This window comes from Falco naumanni, chromosome Z (genome assembly GCF_017639655.2).
Source record: "Falco naumanni isolate bFalNau1 chromosome Z, bFalNau1.pat, whole genome shotgun sequence".
Lineage (NCBI taxonomy): Eukaryota > Metazoa > Chordata > Aves > Falconiformes > Falconidae > Falco > Falco naumanni.
In genome coordinates this window covers 60914039-60932654 of record NC_054080.1, presented here as the reverse complement: position 1 = coordinate 60932654, position 18616 = coordinate 60914039, and the positions used below count along the sequence as shown (strand labels likewise).

Sequence of the window (18616 nt, the reverse complement as noted above, 5' to 3'; positions counted from 1 at the left end):
GGGGTTTTCATGTCTTCTAAGATAGATAAGATTCTAGAGTGAATCAGCCAGCTTACAAAAAATCATGGAACGTTCTACTACTGTTATAAACATGAGTTGTATTTTAGGAAGCTTCAGTATTCAAGTGTGATTTTGAGATAACCAAGTGTTTCCAATAAGAGATCTGGAAATCAACTGGATCATTTGAAAACTATTTGTTTCCTGGAGCTACATTGTTCTGTTTGAGTTCTTAGGATTTAAGGTGTGAAGATAATACAATACTATTCCATCATATTAATTTTAATTTATTAGATTTTTTTTTCAAAGTTCAGAATGATCTCATAAGCCTTTTAGTCTCCAGGGGAGTAAATCCTGTGTACATGGTACCTTGAGATAAAAACAGTGAGTTATTTACCTGTCATTTTTCTTCCCTAGAAGTTCTCTGAACCTATCTACTGCATATAAGAAATTCCTGCAAGATCTCATTCTTCTTATCTTTTGATTCCAATTACAGTATTTTCCAGTTTACTTTTATTCTCTGGAAGTCAAGAAAGCAACTACAGATAAACATGTGTCTGAAGCACTGGCAGCTTGTGTGTCCCTGAAGTTGTCCTCCACAAATCTTGAGGTCTGAGGAAGCTCCTACATAACCCCAAACTGAAAACAAATTCAGGAGTGGAAGTCCATTGATACCCTATCTATAGATGGCTTTTACTCTTTCCACAGATAAGTTGAGCCATTTACTACTTTCCATTTATTTTTGTGCCTACCCAGTTAATGGCACCTAGCTAACAGAAGTTCATTTATTATGAGAATCCAAACCTGTGTCTGACTGTGTATTCTTTAAACTATTTGCCCAGAGAAATATTTTATTATCAAAGTTTGACATACTTAATCTGTAATTTTCCTGCATTTTGTCTCTTTCATTACATGATAACTGATAAATCAAGAAGGTACTCATCTTCACAGATTTTCTCATGAAGCATGAAATGGTCTCTAGATAAACCATTGTAGCATTTACACAACTGCAGTGGATTAGAACTTCTGTTTCTGGAAGAGCTCCTTCAGCTGTTGTTCACTTGTTGCTTCTTTCTGTTGCATCAGCTCCCTGGCTCCTTTGGTCACTCCCCAGCCATCTGGCCTTGACATTGAAGGACAATATGGCCTGCCTGAAGCAGGCTTCAGATTCTCCCAGTATTCTTTTCTTGCCCTAAAGAATTAAAAGGAAATTGGTGGGGTTTTTTCCAGCACTTCACAATACTAAAGGAAAAGCGGCTTAAACAACCCTTGCAAAGGGTTATCTAACTTGCACAGACTGACTTCATATTTAGATATGGAAGTATGAATGAAAACATGAAATGAAATGCTACATGTTTAGCAAGTATCCTTTCATCCTTGAAAGGAACACTGTAAGCCACGCACTGCTAGAAGCTGTTTTACAGGAGTCTTACCAGTTTTTGATCTCAACTGTCATGAATAACTTTCACATTAATTCAGATCAAATCTTCACTTTAAAGAAGGATGATAATTTCTGGAGCTCTCCTACTGTCCCTTCACCCCTTTCCCCAATCCCAGATCAAATTCAGTTCTTCAAAATTATTAACACACAGAATGTTTACAGTGATATGTAGACCTCCATATCAGTTAAGCCAGTCTGCTGCATGGACCAATACAAGCCTCTGCAAGGGGTGTGTTGGTCTGCTTTCCAGGTCAGATATAGATACCTTGCTCTGACCCAGGGTTTGGTATGCATGCTCAGGCTATCACCCCAGCTACCATGTTTCTCAGAAGCTTCTGGCAAAAATCCTCTTTCAGGACCCAGCTCCTCAGCTATTGCTCGGACATGATATGGCTCAAATCCACAGCAACCTCCAATGTAACGAACTCCTAAGTCATAGGCCTTTCTTGCATATTTTTGAATATCCCATCTGGTTACAATTCTTGGCTCCAGACCTGCAAAGAGGTTCATAGATTAAGTTTATAACATGCTTCATTTCAGCACATTTTTTAGTAAGAAATCACATTGTTTAAACACTTGCGCACTGTTTGCAAAACTGGTTGTAGATGTAGATGTACATGTTTGAACTGCCTGAGCTAGAATTAATGATGCGAACTTTCAGAAGTCTAGCTTTCAGATTTTTCTGTGCTCTGCTGAGCTATGCTTGTAAACTTTTTTGGCCTTGCAAACCAGCACCTAATACCTTCCGAGACTGATCAAGCCCTAAGTCACATGCTTGCCATTCTGCCAGAGTTCTTAGCTGGAGTACTTTCACTGTTATGCCCACATTTCCAGAGTTCCTAATGAACAATCAAGATCTGGGAAATCTGATTACAGTACTCCAGTCTCTGAAAGGAAGAGGCTTCAGCACACCAGCAACAGGACAAAGCCTGCTCATTATTCCTCAGGAATGCTTACTACACTTTTTTCCATGATCAGCTAGTGGCAGTTGTTTCAGTGACAGCTGGGATCTGTAGCTATTTCTCAGCCATCCCTTACGTAGTTAAAATCCCAGCCATAAGCAGCTTGCTGCCTCAAACCACTCCATTCCTTGTGGAAAGTTCTGTGAGTTGGTAAGTTGGCTCCAATCTTTATTTTGAACCTTTCTTCCTGTTGCAGGTTGTGGTGAGCGCAGTGAAGAGATAACAGAGCTGAGAAAAAGGACTTGTGGAAGGAAAGGAAGAGAAAGTGAAAAGAACAAGAAAAAGCATACATCAAAGGGAAGGAGGCACAAGAGTGGCAGAACTGGAAAGAAAAGACCAGGGACTGAAGAAGAAACTTAGAGGAATAAAAATATGGGAATAAAGAAATAAAATTCCTCCCAGTTCTTTATGCACACCTGCAGGCAATGAACCAGCACGGTTATCAGGTGAGTGCAGCATGATGTCTGTGCGCTGAACATTCTGCTGGGTAATGAAGCTGTGGTGAGGTAGTAAGGTTCCAGCAACACAGCAGAGAGAGAGGATTCTCCTCCCTACATCTTTTCCCAAAAATGCCTAACATGCAAGAAGGTGACGCAAAGCAGAGCTACTCTAAATCAATGGGTTGTTAACAGACAGGTTCAGCAAATAAAAAGCAGAAGAAGGAAATGTTCTTAAACAGAAAATTACTGGTCTCAGAGGGAAAGACTAAATAAAGAAAAAGTAGATGGTCTGGTATCAGAAGGAAAACCAGATGAAGATACCTCAGAAAGCTGTTTAAATGAAAGTAAGCTTCTGTACTTCCTCTCACATCTGCAGGAGTGTATCAGAAGCACAAATTCATTATTTGCCTGTCGCTCATGTACCATTAAAAAGCTAATGTAACATTGACACAAAATGATCAACAGCAAGAATGCAGCATCTTGCCCTCAATTTATACCTGTATAAGCAACTGAACTCCAGAAGAACAGTACAGAGTGTTGCCCTGTCTTCTCCATTACCCACCCTGTCTCAATCCATAGGACCTGATGAAATGCATCAGCAGGTCCTCAGGGAACTCCCAGATGAAGCTGTTAAGCCATTATCCATCCTGTTTGAAGTGGCAGACTGATGAAGTTCCCAGCAACTGGAAAATGGGAAATATACCTCCCACCTTTTCAAAAAAGGAAGACCTGGAGAGATACAGGCTGGTCAGTCTCACCTCTGTGCCCAGCAAGATCAAAGTGAAGATCCTCTGGAAACTCTAAGGCACATGGAAGAGAGAGCTAACATGGAAGAGCGAGCTAAAGAGAGGTGACAGCTAACATGGCTTCACTAAGGGACAATAGTGTCTGACAAATTTGGTGGCCTTCTATGACAGGGTTACAGCATTGGTGAGTAAGGGAAGAGCAACTCACGTCACCTACTTGGACTTGTGCAAAGCATTAGATACCATCCCACACAACATACTTGTCTTTAAGCTGCAGAGACCTGGATTTGATGGGTGGAGCACTTGGTGGATAAGGAATTGGCTGAATGGTGGCACCCAAAGAGTTGTGGTCAGTGGCTTGCTGTGTGGGTGGCATTCCTCATGGGTCCATACTGAGACCAGTATTATTTAATACCTTTTTCAGCAACATCGACGGTTGGGATTGAGTGCACCCTTAGCAAGTTTGCAGATGACAGCAAGCTCAGTAATGCAGTTGATAATCCAGAGGGAAGGGATGCCATCCAGAGGGACCTTGACAGGCTTGAGAGGTGGGCCTGTGTGAAACCCATGAAGTTAACAAGGCCAAGTGTAAGGTCCTGCACCTGGGTCAGGGCAGTCCCAAACATGGATACAGGCTGCATGAGTGGATTGAGAGCAGCCCTGCAGAGAAGGACTTGCAAGTATTAGTGGATGAAAAACTGAGTACAAGCCCAAATGTACACTCACAGCACAGAAAGCCAACCAAATCCTGCAATTAAATGTGGGCAGCAGGTTGATGGAGGAGATTCTCTCCCTCTACTCTGCTCTGGTGAGAAGCCACCTGGAACAGTATTCAGCTCTGGGGCCCCCAAAATAAAAAATACATGGACCTGCTCAAGTGGATCCACAGGAGGGCCAAGAAGATGATCACAGGGCTGGAGCACTTCCCCTGTGAGGAAAGGCTGAAAATGTTGGGGTTGTTTAGCCTAAAGAAGATAACGCTCCAGGGAAGAGACCTTATAAAGACCTTCCAGTACTTCAAGGGGGCCTACAGGAAAGATGAAGAGGAACCCTTTTTCAGGGAATGTACTGATAGGATGAAGGGTAACAGTTTCAAACTGAAAGATGGTAGACTTAAATTAGCGATTAGGAATAAATTCTTTACTGTGAGAGTGGCGACATACTGGAGCAGGTTGCCCAGAGAAGCTGTGGATGCCCCATGACTGGAAGTGTTCAAGGCCAGTTTGGATGGGTCTTTGAGCAACCAGGTCTAGTGGAAGGTGTCCCTGCCCATGGCAGGGGGATTGGAACTAGATGGTCTTTAAGGTCCTTTCCAACCCAAACTATTCTGTGATTCTATCAATCAGTCCTTGTGCTCCAGGAGTGTAAGGACAGCAATAACCTAACCTCTCTGAAGAAACAGGGATATACCCTGCCATAAGAACTGGCCACACATATGGTGAAATATGATTGAAACCAAGCAGTATTCTTTGAAAAAAAGTTGCCACATAGATCATGGTTTTGGGGATTTTTCCCTTTCCAAAACTGAATAACATTCTATTTTGCATGCCTGTCAATGCACTTTTCTTAGCTTTCTTCAAAATTAAACATCTATAGCTTAACAGTTTACATTAACAATTACAGCAAAAAGATATTTAAATTTTCATTAGTTTTTGATGAGAAGATGGTAACCTGCTCCTAGATCTAGCCCCTCTATATATCTACTCCTGAGATAATTGGGTATGATTTGATTTCTTTCTAAAACATTGCCCTTGCTTAATTGGTGGCATTTCAGGGCAATTGCAGTAACGCAGAAGGGAAAACACAAAACTGGAAAAAGTTCTACAGATAAATAAATACTGTTAGCATCTAGGTGCTGGTGTTTGCCAATACAACATAGCCAATGCTTTCTTAGAAACTGACAGCTTGTTGGCCTGTGCAGAGGTTATGTACACTTCAAATATCTAGGTATCTCTTTGTGCATATTGCCTTCCACATAAAACAGTCAGCAGGGTCAGTTTAACAATGATTTACCAAACTGCTTATCTGCCATTAAGTGATCAGTTGCTCCTTCTGGGTATGGAAAACATTCACAGAACCAGCCTTCTCCAATTGCCTCATGACATTTCTGAAAGTTGAGACTTCATACAGATTGTTTATAACATAGAAGTCAAGAGCGATAACAAACCAAAAACTGAATTCTTCAATTCACTTGATTACTTACTGCATCTGTTCTTTTTCTTTGCTTGCAATCAGAGCAGTTATATGAAGGACTGAATAGGATAAATGAGTTCCTAACACTTTTAAACATCCCAAAATATCTTCACAACTCAGACATGTCATTATCATTTAACGAGCCTCAGGCTCATGCTTTGTTCTCTCTCCTTTGTTTATGTAAAGACAAGAATTTAAAAAACAACCCTCATCACATCTATCTCTCAAATTTTTTGCTACAAATTCAAGTTTCACGTATTTTAATACCTTATTTTATAGTTTGATCTTGAAAAGTGTATGATACCTGAAAATTAAAGCATTTTTCTAATAGGTTTCAAAATGTTTAGGCTGATTTTGTCCTCTTGTCATAAAGAGATGTGATCTTCTAAATCCCAGGTGGAAATAAGCCCTAAATACACAAGCCTTATATACACATAAAGTGGCTGAATCTTTCAGTCTTCATAGAATTTCTCCTGAGCTTACCTGTGATGAATCCATCTCCAAACTGCTCATCCATTTATTAGTAACACCAAAGAACATGCTCCCTCTTCTGTTTTCTCTCTGATCTCACTTACAGTAGACAGTTACACTTGCAAGACCGAACCATTATGAATGCAATAATCATACACCTATATACAGTTGTGTGTATGCATTGTACATTAAATCCCTACACAGGTAAACATTATAGGTCTTGTGGAACAGACGTCACAACCCAGAATGCTGGGGGTTCCTTACTGTATTCGCTCTTGTTCGTTTCTTTGGACTTTTCATAGCTGTCCTGAACAAGGTTCTGTAGCATGAGGAAAAACTACATTTTTTAACGGAGTTTAGGTTGTGGCACTTCAACCATTTTCTTCACAATGGCACTTTCAGTCTCATGCTGTGATACTACTGAAGTACTCTCACTATGTGGATGATCTTTAATCCAATATTTCACTGCAATCTCTCTATGGAAAATGCTAGACAGGGTAACTGGGACTCATCCTGTTGTATGGAAGGACACCTTGCAGTATTAAGCTTCCTAAAAGCTGAGGAAAAAAAGGAACAGACAATAAAAAAAATTTAGAAAGAGATACCCTTGTCTTACCAAAGGGAAATTCTGGAAGATCAATAAACCCTTGCTTTCCACAATCCGGTGTATGGAAAGCAAGTGGCTGGGACATGAGGTGGGCTTTCAGTTTAGCAGCCTGCAAGCCCTCTTTCATCAGTTTAACCGTTTCCAGGGAGGTATCTGGATCAAAATGGCAGTTGACTCCAACAATAGAAGCACCTAGGAGGAAAAAAATAACTAAAATCATATCTCCCCAAGAACTGAAAAGTGAAAGTTCTTAGCCACAGCTCTCTAGAAGCAGAGCAGCCCATCTTTACACCAGCATTCTGAAAACAAGGCAGTTGGGTTACAGCCAGCCTCAACTCTCCTGACGCTGTCCATTTACATCTCAGTTACACTCCTCTTTACCTTCCTTATGATGAATCACATCTCCCATCCTCAGCTGCTTCTTTTGTCAGTGCTTAATCAGTGAAGACTGATTATGTACAGCCACATCTGCAAATAGCTAGCAGGTTCCTAACACAGGTTCTGCCTTTGGATTTCAACTCCAACGGAAAAGAGTAGTTCAGAACAGGTATAATAAACCCCTATAGCATCATTCATCACGCCCCTGATTAATTTCTTCTGTGCTTCCCCTTGTCCTGCAGAAAACACAGCCTTTGATGGGCAAAAAGGCTGATTTTTTCATCATCTTATTCTCTTATCCTGGGTTTGAGCTGCACTCTTCACATTTCTAAAAACATGAGCAGAGAATCAAAGGTGGCTTGGAATTCTGCATACATTTCCAGAATCTGGGGTTGGCTCTGTAACCAAATATGAGTAGGTTTAGGATTTTGCTCTTTTAGAATCATCTGCCTGTGGCTATTGCTGCCAATACCATCCTGGTTAACCAGGATTTATAGCTGCATTTTCCTATGTTTTTTTACAAGGCTGTTCTAGCAAAGTACACATAAGAACTTTTCTACAGGGTCAAAACTTCTACCAGATATAACGGGGAAGCTACCTACTTGAAATACACATCCATTTATCTCAATACTTCAGGACTGTACTTTGTTCCATGCTTTTCAAGGGCATATTAAACCAGATTCTTACCAGCCTTTACCAGTTGGACAGCACACTGCCCAGGGGGCACGCCATGCATGTCTCCTTCTGGACCAATGCACATTGTAGCTGCAACTGGCTTTCCAGATTCTTTTAGAACTTCAACTGCCCAAACAGCCTCTTCAACATGTTCAAAATACTGAAAGAAATTAAAACTGGGCTACTTCTCTTTCTCGAAGATGAAGCATAAATACCTTAACCCAGACCCCAAATTCACCAGCAGTATGACTTGATTCTTTTCTGATTTACACAAACAGAATTTGAGTTCACTGCCTACACGGCTAAAAAAGGATTTTAAAAAGTCAGTAACAAATAAATAATAATTATACTATTGTTTCAGAATAAGAATGTCCGTAAAGAGGTTAATTAGGGATTTTCCCCAGTGAACTGTTTTCACCTAGAAAAGTCACCTTAGGCTGATTGCTTGTGGTGTATGGGAGGAAATAGGAACTAGTCAAGATCACATTAATCTATCCTCTTTGTACCAGTACCAAATTTGACTTGACTGAGGTAGAAATTTAGGTTTCAAGGTCCTATTCTAGGACGCCTGCAGATGCTGCTGTGCATTTAGAAAAATGCCTGATACTACTGGAATAAAAGTATAACAGAAAATGTTAAAGGAGGCTGCAATATATACTTGTACCCCCTGAAGCAGACTAGACATCTTAAAGTTAACACTGAGCCAGTTGAAGTAATGTACTTTTTTTTTTTTTTTTTACAGATTTACCTCTGCAATTAAGAAGTCTACATTCTTCTTCATAAAGACATCCAGTTGCTTTCGAAAGGCTGCTTTAACCTCTGCTTTATCCTTGCAGCTCAGGTATGATGGTGTTTGACTGACTCCTCCAGCCACTAAAGCATCACCTTCGTTAGCCACTTCTCTTGCAATGTCACAAGCAGCTTCATTCACTTTCTGGCACTGTACAAATATGGATTATGTCAGTTTCAGAGCACAAAAACAAAAAAAAGATCCAAAAGCCACAATGTCTTCATAGTCTTTTTATGATTTACATTTATTTTTTAATAATATTGATTAGGAAGATCAGCATCTATCAAAAAAATAAAAAACATTAGGAAACAAATTCTTGCCACCTCTAAGTTATTGTATTATCAAATACTACAAAACCATGTCACCTTTAATACATCTTACACAAATAATCTATGAAAAGCAAATATTTTGTGTGAAGTGGAATTATCTTTGCCTCTTGGCAAAGGAGTTACACTTAAGTGTACGCTTTTATTTTGACATTTTGTGGGTAGAAAACAAAATACGTAGTAATTTCAGTTGATTTTTTAAATGTTATTTTACTATTTTGATAATTTTCAAAATTTAGGATAAAATATTAGTACAGTTATTTAAGGCATTTTAAAAAGATATAATTAATTATCTGATATTAAAGTTACCAATTTAAGAATAGTAAAGGGAAACATGACTATTTAATCACCTAGACTGAAAGACACATTCCTTCTATACCTAAATGAGGATGACCTGAACAGTTTGTGAAAAAGAAGTTAAGCTGGGAAAAAAAGATTTTGGAAAAAGAATCATTATTTGGGATAGCTAAGAAGTACTGATTAGAGCAGGTTTCTCTGCAGCACATGGACTACTTAGAATCTACATAGGTTTCTCTGAGCTGGAAGTGTTCCATGACTGCCTCAAAAGATCCAGCTGATTTTTAAAGCTGTTGCAGACAGTCTGCCACTTGCACTTGTACTCAGGTACATATCTGGGAGCTCCAGGAGGTGGAGGCATAAATCAGCTAAAGCCTGGAGGAACCTGCTTCTAGAACTAGCAGCAAATCAATCTTGAAAGCTTTGCTACAAATGCATTCTCAATACCAGGTGCTCTCGAGGCCCCTATAATTCTGCATGGCAGCAAGAGTTGCAGCATGGCTTGTTCCAGAGGCACTGTGTTTCTAAGACTATCACTTCAGACATTTTAATGTTGCATCTATTGAATGTAATGGTACAGCATTTCAGATAAATTTGGTCATACAACATTTTGGGATGACCTCTTAACTAAGCCTCAAGTGTTTCCCCAGTGTCCAGATTGTTCTAATTTCTGACTTGGGATACTGTCACAGTTACGACGATACTCCTTCCTCCCTGTCTCATGGAGGATCTCTTCTATTTTGCAGAGTTTGAAATAGGTAGTAGGGCCAAATAGGAAAGGATCAGAGAAAACACTCAGTGGCAAACCTTCTAGTCTCAAAGGAACTACCTAGAAATGTTTGTGCCAGAAGTCCCAGTGGAGCTGGGACCTGCATCTAGTGAACACACTCAACATCCTGCAAGTCCTTTGTGTAGGAGGTTAGAAAACACCAACATGGTACTTCCATTGCAGTAACAATTACCCTTACACATGAGAAGGGGAATATTGATCACAGCATATACCTTGGATTTTTTAGTTGTTACTTTATGATTCTAAAAAACATTAGGCACTCATTCTCTAGGATTCTTCACCATTTTTGCACATGATTTGCTTCTCTGGATGTTAAAGCATTTCTTTTTTTCACTGATTTTGCTCTCTGCATTCAGTCCTCCCTATACTCATTGTACCAAAACTCCAGTAAACTAATCTCCTCAGATTTTTTTTTTACCTTTAACCTTGTCTTTCTTGCTATTTCAGACTCTCAAATTGCATCATCTCATTCTACGGACCTCAAATATAGCCAAAGCTGTTATGACAAATTTAAAGTACTTGATAATTTCTCTGCTAAACTTTCTGAAACTAATCATTTATTTCATATCTCCATCAAAATAGAGTTTTACTCACACTTATTTTCTCAGCTACATAATTGCCTCTGTTCTCTAGTTTGTCCTCGCTGGCATAAAAGGTGAATGCCTGCAGAACATTGGATCCAGCTCTGAGGAATTCCCGGTGAAGCTGACGAACTGCAAAGAATTAAAAGAGACAAAGAAAAGATGTTTAGTACAGCTATTACAGTTGTTATCCCAAAATTAAATGTTTATTGAGGTAATGTTTCTGTAAAATAAGTGATTCTGTGTTTACTAGAAGAGCCATTATGGGAGAATAGCAGCAGTACCCCAGTCTGTTTAGAATTCCTTTCTCCTCACTCTCAGAACGTTAGGCAGAAAAGTTTCTCCTTAGGTATTCTCTGCTAAGAATGACTGAAGATTTCCATTTAGTTTATTCAGTTTTACATGCTACCTTGCCTTTCTTTTACATTTTGCAGTCCTTCAGACCTCTCAATTCTAATATTGTGGCAACAAATTAAGGGACAAGATGATTTTTATATGGAAGAATACAGTGTTCCATTACCTTCTCTATTTTGTATTTTCTAGTTTTCTCCCCATACAAAACTCTAGCTAAGCCTAGTCAGCCAATACCAAAGCTCTACTTTGCTAAAAACACCCTTAATTAAAAGATGATTTTTTTGCTCCAGAAAAGTGACTTGCAACAAAGACTTAATTCTTCTGCTAAGTCAGCACACAATGATTTTACTACAGAGCCAATACTTCTTTTAAATGAAAGGTTGTCATTACTTTTCATTGACAAATTTCCTACATTAGGACTTTGGGAACAGGCTCTGTAATGGTAGTTCTGCCTTCATCACTGGAAGCATACACTGCAATCATCACAGCAAGAACAGAACAGGAGCTGTCAAAATACATATATATTTATATATATAAAGCATCTATCACCATATTGATAAAAATCCTTCGGAACCATTCTTGACAGAAGAAGTAAGAACAGGAGTAATTTTATATGTATTCCCACAGAATAATAGTAATTTCGAGAACACTACTGATCATGTAAAACAGAGTTAAAATGCTCAACAGCTTATAGCAAATACAGGAATAATTTATTCCCTAGATACTGTACACAGACACAAGAACATTGCAGTTTCTGCAGCAGATGTTTGGAAAAGTTTTCCTGAAGCTCTGGTTTATCATACCTCATTGTCTATTGACAATCTGTGTCATTAGAGAAATGTGTGAATGCATCATGAGAATAAAATTACTCCCTTCAGTTGCAACAGATACAGCCTCCTATGCCAGAGAAGCTCAAATGCAGTTTGCGTTGCTAGGGTCAATCTGCCTACACACAAGCACATCTGCCTTGCTCTTCATCACAGTACAGTATTTAATTTGTAATTATAGCCTTGGGTAACCACACTGTGATTTAACACAATGCTGCTTTTCTCAGTAGTCACAAACACCTACCTAGGAACACAGATCACAGCAGATCTACAGCTCAAAAAATCCTTGGCATCTACCTGAATCACCAGGGTCTAATTTCAGTCCTACAACTTTTATGCAGAGTCAAAACATTCCTAGTGCAGGGATATTATTTTTCCTACAGGTTACTGATCCCAACTAAAAGCGCTGTCTCTGTATGTTTCTATTATTCTGCAGTTTGTTTTTCTGTTCTTCTCCATGAGAAATCATCAATGAAATCTAGTTTGGAAATGGGACAAGGGAAAAGGAACCTCAAATATTTTCACAAATGCTCTATGACATTTACGTAATAAACCACATTTGTTTACCCCCATGGTTAGTGGTCTTTAAATATGGTTCTTGCATGCCTAGAAGAATGACTAGGATTTCAGTGAATAAGAATGGTGACATAGGTATGCAAATGAAACATATTCTAACACATGCAAATAAGGTACTTCATATCCCAAACCATCAGGTATGTGAACAGCACTCTTGAATGACTCTTGACATTTTGACAGAAAGAAATATCAGCCTGAATCTTACTCAACCCCAAGGAAATAGTTCTTAGTAGAAGACACTGTTACTATTACAAAGCTCACAGCAGTCTGCCCTACCAAACCCCCTAAACCACTGTAGTTTACTTCTTGTATGACTTCCAGTGCATCACTGGAACTGTTTTCCTCCAGCATTTGAGAAATGGGAATAACAGGCACATATGAAGCTAAACAATTATTAACAATTTGATGTGTTTTAGGAGTGAGGTGTGTAACACAGTTTTCATTTCAATCCTCCATGAGCTGGACAAATGACAGAGTTAAGCTGGCAGGAGATGCATGTTGCTCACTATAGAACAGTATCTGACCTGGCTCAGAAGAAATATTTAGATCTCATTTCCAAATGTATGGCATTTCTAAACAGTCTGGCAAACTTCTGTCTTGCAATGGAGATAATGGCTTTGAACTCAGTCTTTTCTTTCTCTTTCTCCCTCAGTGCATTCTCAGAACCTCCCTCCTTACAAAGACAAGGTGCTCTGGTAGTTGTACAGCTTTCACACCAGCTGGCTCAGCCACCTGCTCCCTCTGTTCTTTACACCTGCTTTCAAAGTAACATGACCTTTGAGCATGCAGGAGCAAAAAGCAGTAATAGAGGGGAGGCAGAACACTGTATGAAAAGAAATGAAGACATTTCCAGTGAAGGGTGTGTTTATAAATAGCCTATTCTTGCAAAAATTTTATTACTACGTTACAGACACGAGCAATATGTTCTAGCAGATCAGCAGTAATTATTAGAAGACTGGATTCTAATCTATGACTACTGATCACTAATTTAAAGCAAATCTGTGTGCCAGTTTAGCCAATATAAGACATCTGCAACTGCTTCCGTGCAAGGCAATGTCTTGCATTCCCCACGGACTGACACCTGCACTTCTCAAAAGGGCATGTGGACAGGGTTGAGGGCTTTTGAGGTGCAAAATAAGTAAGCAAAGGGAAATAAAGATCATGGGATAAATCCCATGATTTGCAAGATTGAATGTGTAAGGGCAGACAAAGATAAAGGTGGAGAGAAACAGAGGGGTGATGGGATGTCTCTTTGGGACATGAGAGTCAGCGAATTAGGTCATCACCCTCTAAATCTTAGCTGAAGCTCTGCATTATCTAAGGCTGCCCATTACCCTAAGTCAGGCATTCTACACATACAATGACACTTGAAGGCTGAGATTCATTAGGATGAATAGACAGGTAAGATGTACAAAGCAGTGTAAGAGAGAAGGCTAAGATCTCTCTCTCCTTCTTCCCTTCCTCTTCCTTCTTCCCCTGTATAGAGGAAAAAGACTGATTTGGAAGCAGAAAAAATAATAAAAAAGAGTATTTTATTTTCCCTACGATATTCTGAATTGGCTTGTGGGATTCACTGGACATCATATTGCTAGGGCAAATGCTTTCTTGTAATGAAGCATACATAAATAGATAATAGCATCTCCTTTTACACTATATATGCTAAATATATATATATATGAAATATATAATCTTTATGCTGGAATGATTGCTTGTTTTGTCTCCATCCACTTTAAGAGAGTTACTCCATTAAATGTTTATTGCAATTCTTAGGTTTTAGGGTTTATAATTCCCGTTTCACAGTGGAGCCACATACATTAAATACTCCTTTTCCACTCCATTGTTTATTAAAAGTTGCAATTTTCCTGAAGGAATTAATAAACAAAGTACATGGATTTATAACCATATAAAAGTCACAGAATGACTAGAACACAACGAAACAGAATTCTGCAGTTACCTTTCTCACAAGATGTTTTAAATAAGTCTTCTATCAGCTCAAGGTCAGACTGGGCAAATCCAAGAGGGAGAAATGATTGCATGTTATTAAATAAAAAAATACCATATTTGATAAAAAAGTCCCTGGGCTGAAAATTATTCAAGACTGGGAGAACATTCTGGAGAGGTATCAGTGTAAGTTTGCACTTCTCATACTCTTTCCCAGCCATCTGCTTTTGGCCAGTGTTACATGAAGAACGAGCAAGATGAGCATCTGGTCTATAGATTCTTAGGCGGTTCTTAACAGTGTAATTCTACAGTGTCAAGGAACACTTCTATTTAAAAACTTCCTGCAAGTTACTAGGTATTTATTATTTATCCAACCAGGTTTACATTCACTATAGGATTAGAATTTCCCAGTAAAACTGACCTGCTTCTGGGTGTTCTACTGTTGCTTCAGGAGTCCAAGGCCCAGCTTTTACGTACCCCCTCTTTTCAAGAGCAAAGACAAATCCTCCATCTCCAATCACAATTTCTCCGGCATCTAAGCGCTGTAGAATACCCTGAAGAAAGCAGGAGGAAACTTTAACAATTACAGTTCTTCAGTTTTTTGGGCTTCCTCTGTTGCCATTTCCTGTATTTGCAAAGCAGACATAAGTATTTGTGCGCTACCAGAAACATCTTCACCATAACAAAAAGTAATAAATTTCCTTCTTATAGTTCTCTTTCAAGAATGGTAGATGGTCTTTTTGCAACACAATGAAATGCACAGCCCTGAAATGTTTTAAGATACCACAAACCTTTCAGCACCCTGTGATTAACCTTGCTTCTGCCTTGAACTAGATGCTAAGGCAAGGAAAGTGATTTTTTTTTGTTTAATTGAAAAACATGAGAACAACATATACAGGTTGCACCTAATATATATATATTTATTGCTTTCATTGCTTCATTAGCTGGTTCAAATTTCCCCAAAAGTACTTTGCTTTTATGCTCAGTAGGACTAATTTCTGCAATTGGGTTACAACCATAACTCTACTTACTTTAAAAAGTTGACAAACACAGGCCCATTACAGTAACAAAAGTAGTATATACAGGAAAATAATTAATCCAAGGTAAGGCTGAAATTTCCCTCTGTAGTTACATTTTCTTGATGGCACACTAGCATTTCAGTAGATGAAATTTGAAGGAGTAGGAAAAAGAAAAGCCTTATGGACATAGAGTTGAGCGTGGTTTTCATGCTGAGAGGAAGAATTTTTTGACAATTAGCCTCCAGCCTTTAGTAGATAAATCTTTCCTGATACTTTCTCCTTCATTAATTCAATTATCTCACACCATACATCTAGAAAAAGCAAACACAACATCTCTGCACCAGATTTCAGGCAGGATGAGAGTATGCCTTTCCAACAAGAACGCACACTGTGCCCATTGGGCCAGTTCCACTACCAAGCATACTTGGAGGCTACAAAGCCTGGGTGAGAGGGTTGGCATTTTAGGCTCAAGCACTGACCCTGCAGCAAGGTGGTGGGACTTCTCTGTACAGTGCAGCTGTATACGAGCTAGTCCAAGCGTTGGCTTGCAAACCTCTGCATTACATTCCATTGCATACTGTGGACTTGCCAAAATATTGACCCAATTAACTTTATAACTTTAATAAAGTGTGCAAGCTTTTATCTTTATTTCAGCAGTACCAGGGCAAAACTCAATTGGCAGTATGCAATCTCCAAAACTCAAGTATTTTCAGACAGTCATAACTGGTACACTCACTATCAGGGCGATTATGTTCTAAGTGTAAATGTTAGGAGGCTTTGTAGAGACTGCATTTGCAATTAACTTGCAGTTGTAACAGAATGCCTCAACTGGGGCCAGAGAAAGGGACCCAAGGGGTCCCTGGTAGAGTCCCAGCTTCTTCTGGCTGCCAAGGCATCCTGTATGGACAAAGCCTGCCTCAAAAGTTTAATATGCAGAGAACAGGACTGTGCAGGAAAAAAAAAAATTAACATGCAAGCAGCCTCAGTCATTGCTTGTTAATGGAACATTAAGGAATAGATAGGTCATACACAGATATTATATTTAAATGCAGTACAATTAACAGATTTTTTTTCTTTTAACAAGTCACTGCTAGGATTTAACAGCAAGTTTTCTTCACAGTTCTAGCTTTTTTAAACTGCATTTTAAAATGATCTTCGCTTTTGACACACAAAGGCAACATAAGCCATGACGGAATAGACGACAGCATCCTAATACATAATATACTGTGATACATTAAACCTAGCATTGGGGCATCTAATAGATGATTAACTATTAAGCATAAAATACTTAACACCTATTTTGTCAGTTCAGACTGGCTTAAAATGGAAATTTAACACATTTTTACTTCACCAATTGTACTTTATTTATACTGTGTAAGATACTATATATGCTGGTTGAACCAATGGTGTAAGTTCAGCATATATATTGTTTTGTTCTGTCCGAGAGACCTACAGCTGTGTGCTCATGTCTAATCCAGACCAAAATTGTACTGTCAGGTGATCTGGTAGTGCACAGATCTGGTACTAATAAATAGTATCTATAAAAAGCTAACAAAGGCTTTTTTGAGCTATCTTTTCACTGCTTTACTTTTGCTACCATGAATGAAGTTGCACCACACAGTCTATACATCTATCCCTGGAAAGACTGCAAATGTCTTTATAAGGATATTCCCTTAACTGCCTTTAGGAATGTAACTCAAACATGTAAAAGAAAAGCCTGCTTGGTCCACCTATATCCTACCTTTCTATTAGTGGAAAAAAAAAGAAATCTCAAAACAACTATTCAGATCTTAGGTGAGCCCTCAGAGAGAAGCTTCTCTCTGTCCACTGCCTGCAGGGGGAACTGACGGCAATCGCCTTCTGCTAGGTGTCTGAAGTTAGGCGGCATGAGTATGTGCCAAAAGATAAGTAGAACCAATACCTCCCTGCCTCCTTCATTTATAACTGATGTATCTGAAAGGCCTACAGCTCATACACTTCTTCACACACCCTTCTGTTCTCTAACTCTAGACTTAAATGCTTACATAAAAACAAGCAAAACCGATCCAGAGCAAGAACTCTCCTATTAATGGTAACAGTGTCCTTCTGAATGGAAGACAGAATACATGATTCCCAAGCGGCAGTACAGGGTAGGAGTACCAGTGTATGTCAGAGAGTTTGATTTAGACATTGCTCATGTTTGCCTTAATGGGCAGCATGGCAGATCGCTTTTTATGCTGGCTTATTTCTTTAGCTAAATGAGGGTGCAAAGGTCATGTATACATCAGAGACTGCACTGGTATTAGAAACACTGTTGGTATTCAGTCATATAAATCAAAATAAGTGCAATCAGGGGCTTTTAAATAGAGCTGGCAGGATGCTGAAGATAGAAATTGCATCCACTGATGGTTTATGCTTAAAATATTTACAACTTTAATGTGTTGCAAGCACTGCTTAGTTTGCATATCAAAGAATATTATGCAAAATAGTTTTGAACTTTGGTGGCTCCAGACTATGTGTTCAGAGAAATGAAAATTCTATAAACTGTAACAGCATAAAGTTCAATGTAATCTATCTGTCTCATAAGTCCAAATGTGTTCAACGGCTCGCTGCTGGACAGGTAGACTTATTATTATGGCCTTACTTCAGCTTTTCACAATATGACCTTACCTGCAGAAATACCGAGACCCTGAAGGGAAGTTAATGAAGTTCAGCAGCAGCTCCCCGCTACGCCTCCGGGCAGGGCGCCGGGCAGGCAAGCGCGGCGGCGGGGCGCGGCGGGGTCGCGGACCGAACCGGCGGCGCGGAGCCGAGCCCTGCCCGTGCCGCCGCGGGGCCGCTCACCTCTGCCGCCCGGTGCCGCCGCGGCCGGGGCACGTCTCCCGGCGCCCCTGCCCCTGGCCGGCCTGCGGAGCGGGACAGACCCGCGGGGAGCAGAGCGCCGGGGCTGAGCGGGGGAGGGAGGTGGGAGAATCAATTACCCGTTTCCCCTGTTTCGTGGTCTTCCCGATCGGCAGCATCTTCCTCGCTCAGGGACGCCGGCTGCCCGCCCCCGCCCCGACGGCTCCGCACGACGCTCGACACCCGCCGAGCCCTCGGACCGAACTTTATAGCCCGGGGAGGAGGCGGGCCGCAGTGGGCAGCGCTGCGGGCGACACCCCCGGGCGGCCCGGCCCCCGACCCGCCGGGCGCCCTGGCACGGCCCGGGGCCGCTCCGCGCCCCCCT

The 18616-nt window shown here is 40.1% G+C and overlaps 1 protein-coding gene across 1 annotated transcript; it reads right to left on the bottom strand.

Moving 5' to 3' along the window:
* Window positions 1–268: 268 nt before the first annotated feature.
* LOC121080867 (betaine--homocysteine S-methyltransferase 1) lies at window positions 269–18496 on the bottom strand. The gene is made up of 8 exons (XM_040579155.1): window positions 18372–18496; window positions 14814–14946; window positions 10708–10826; window positions 8659–8850; window positions 7923–8070; window positions 6867–7049; window positions 1704–1932; window positions 269–1189 (listed from the first exon to the last, which is right to left on the bottom strand). The coding sequence occupies exons 1-8, from the start codon at window positions 18408–18410 to the stop codon at window positions 1015–1017; spliced, it is 1218 nt and encodes a 405-aa protein (XP_040435089.1). The 5' UTR covers window positions 18411–18496; the 3' UTR covers window positions 269–1014.
* Between the last annotated feature and the right edge of the window lie 120 nt (window positions 18497–18616).

Coding starts and splice junctions, on each gene's coding strand:
- LOC121080867 (XM_040579155.1), bottom strand. CDS start 18,410: ATGCTGCCGATCGGGAAGACCACGAAACAGGGGAAACGG. Junction 10,827..14,813: donor AGTAGAACACCCAGAAGCAG/GTCAGTTTTACT, acceptor AATTCTTTGCAG/TTCGTCAGCTTCACCGGGAA. Junction 1,933..6,866: donor TCTTCCAGAATTTCCCTTTG/GTAAGACAAGGG, acceptor ACCTCTTTGCAG/GTCTGGAGCCAAGAATTGTA.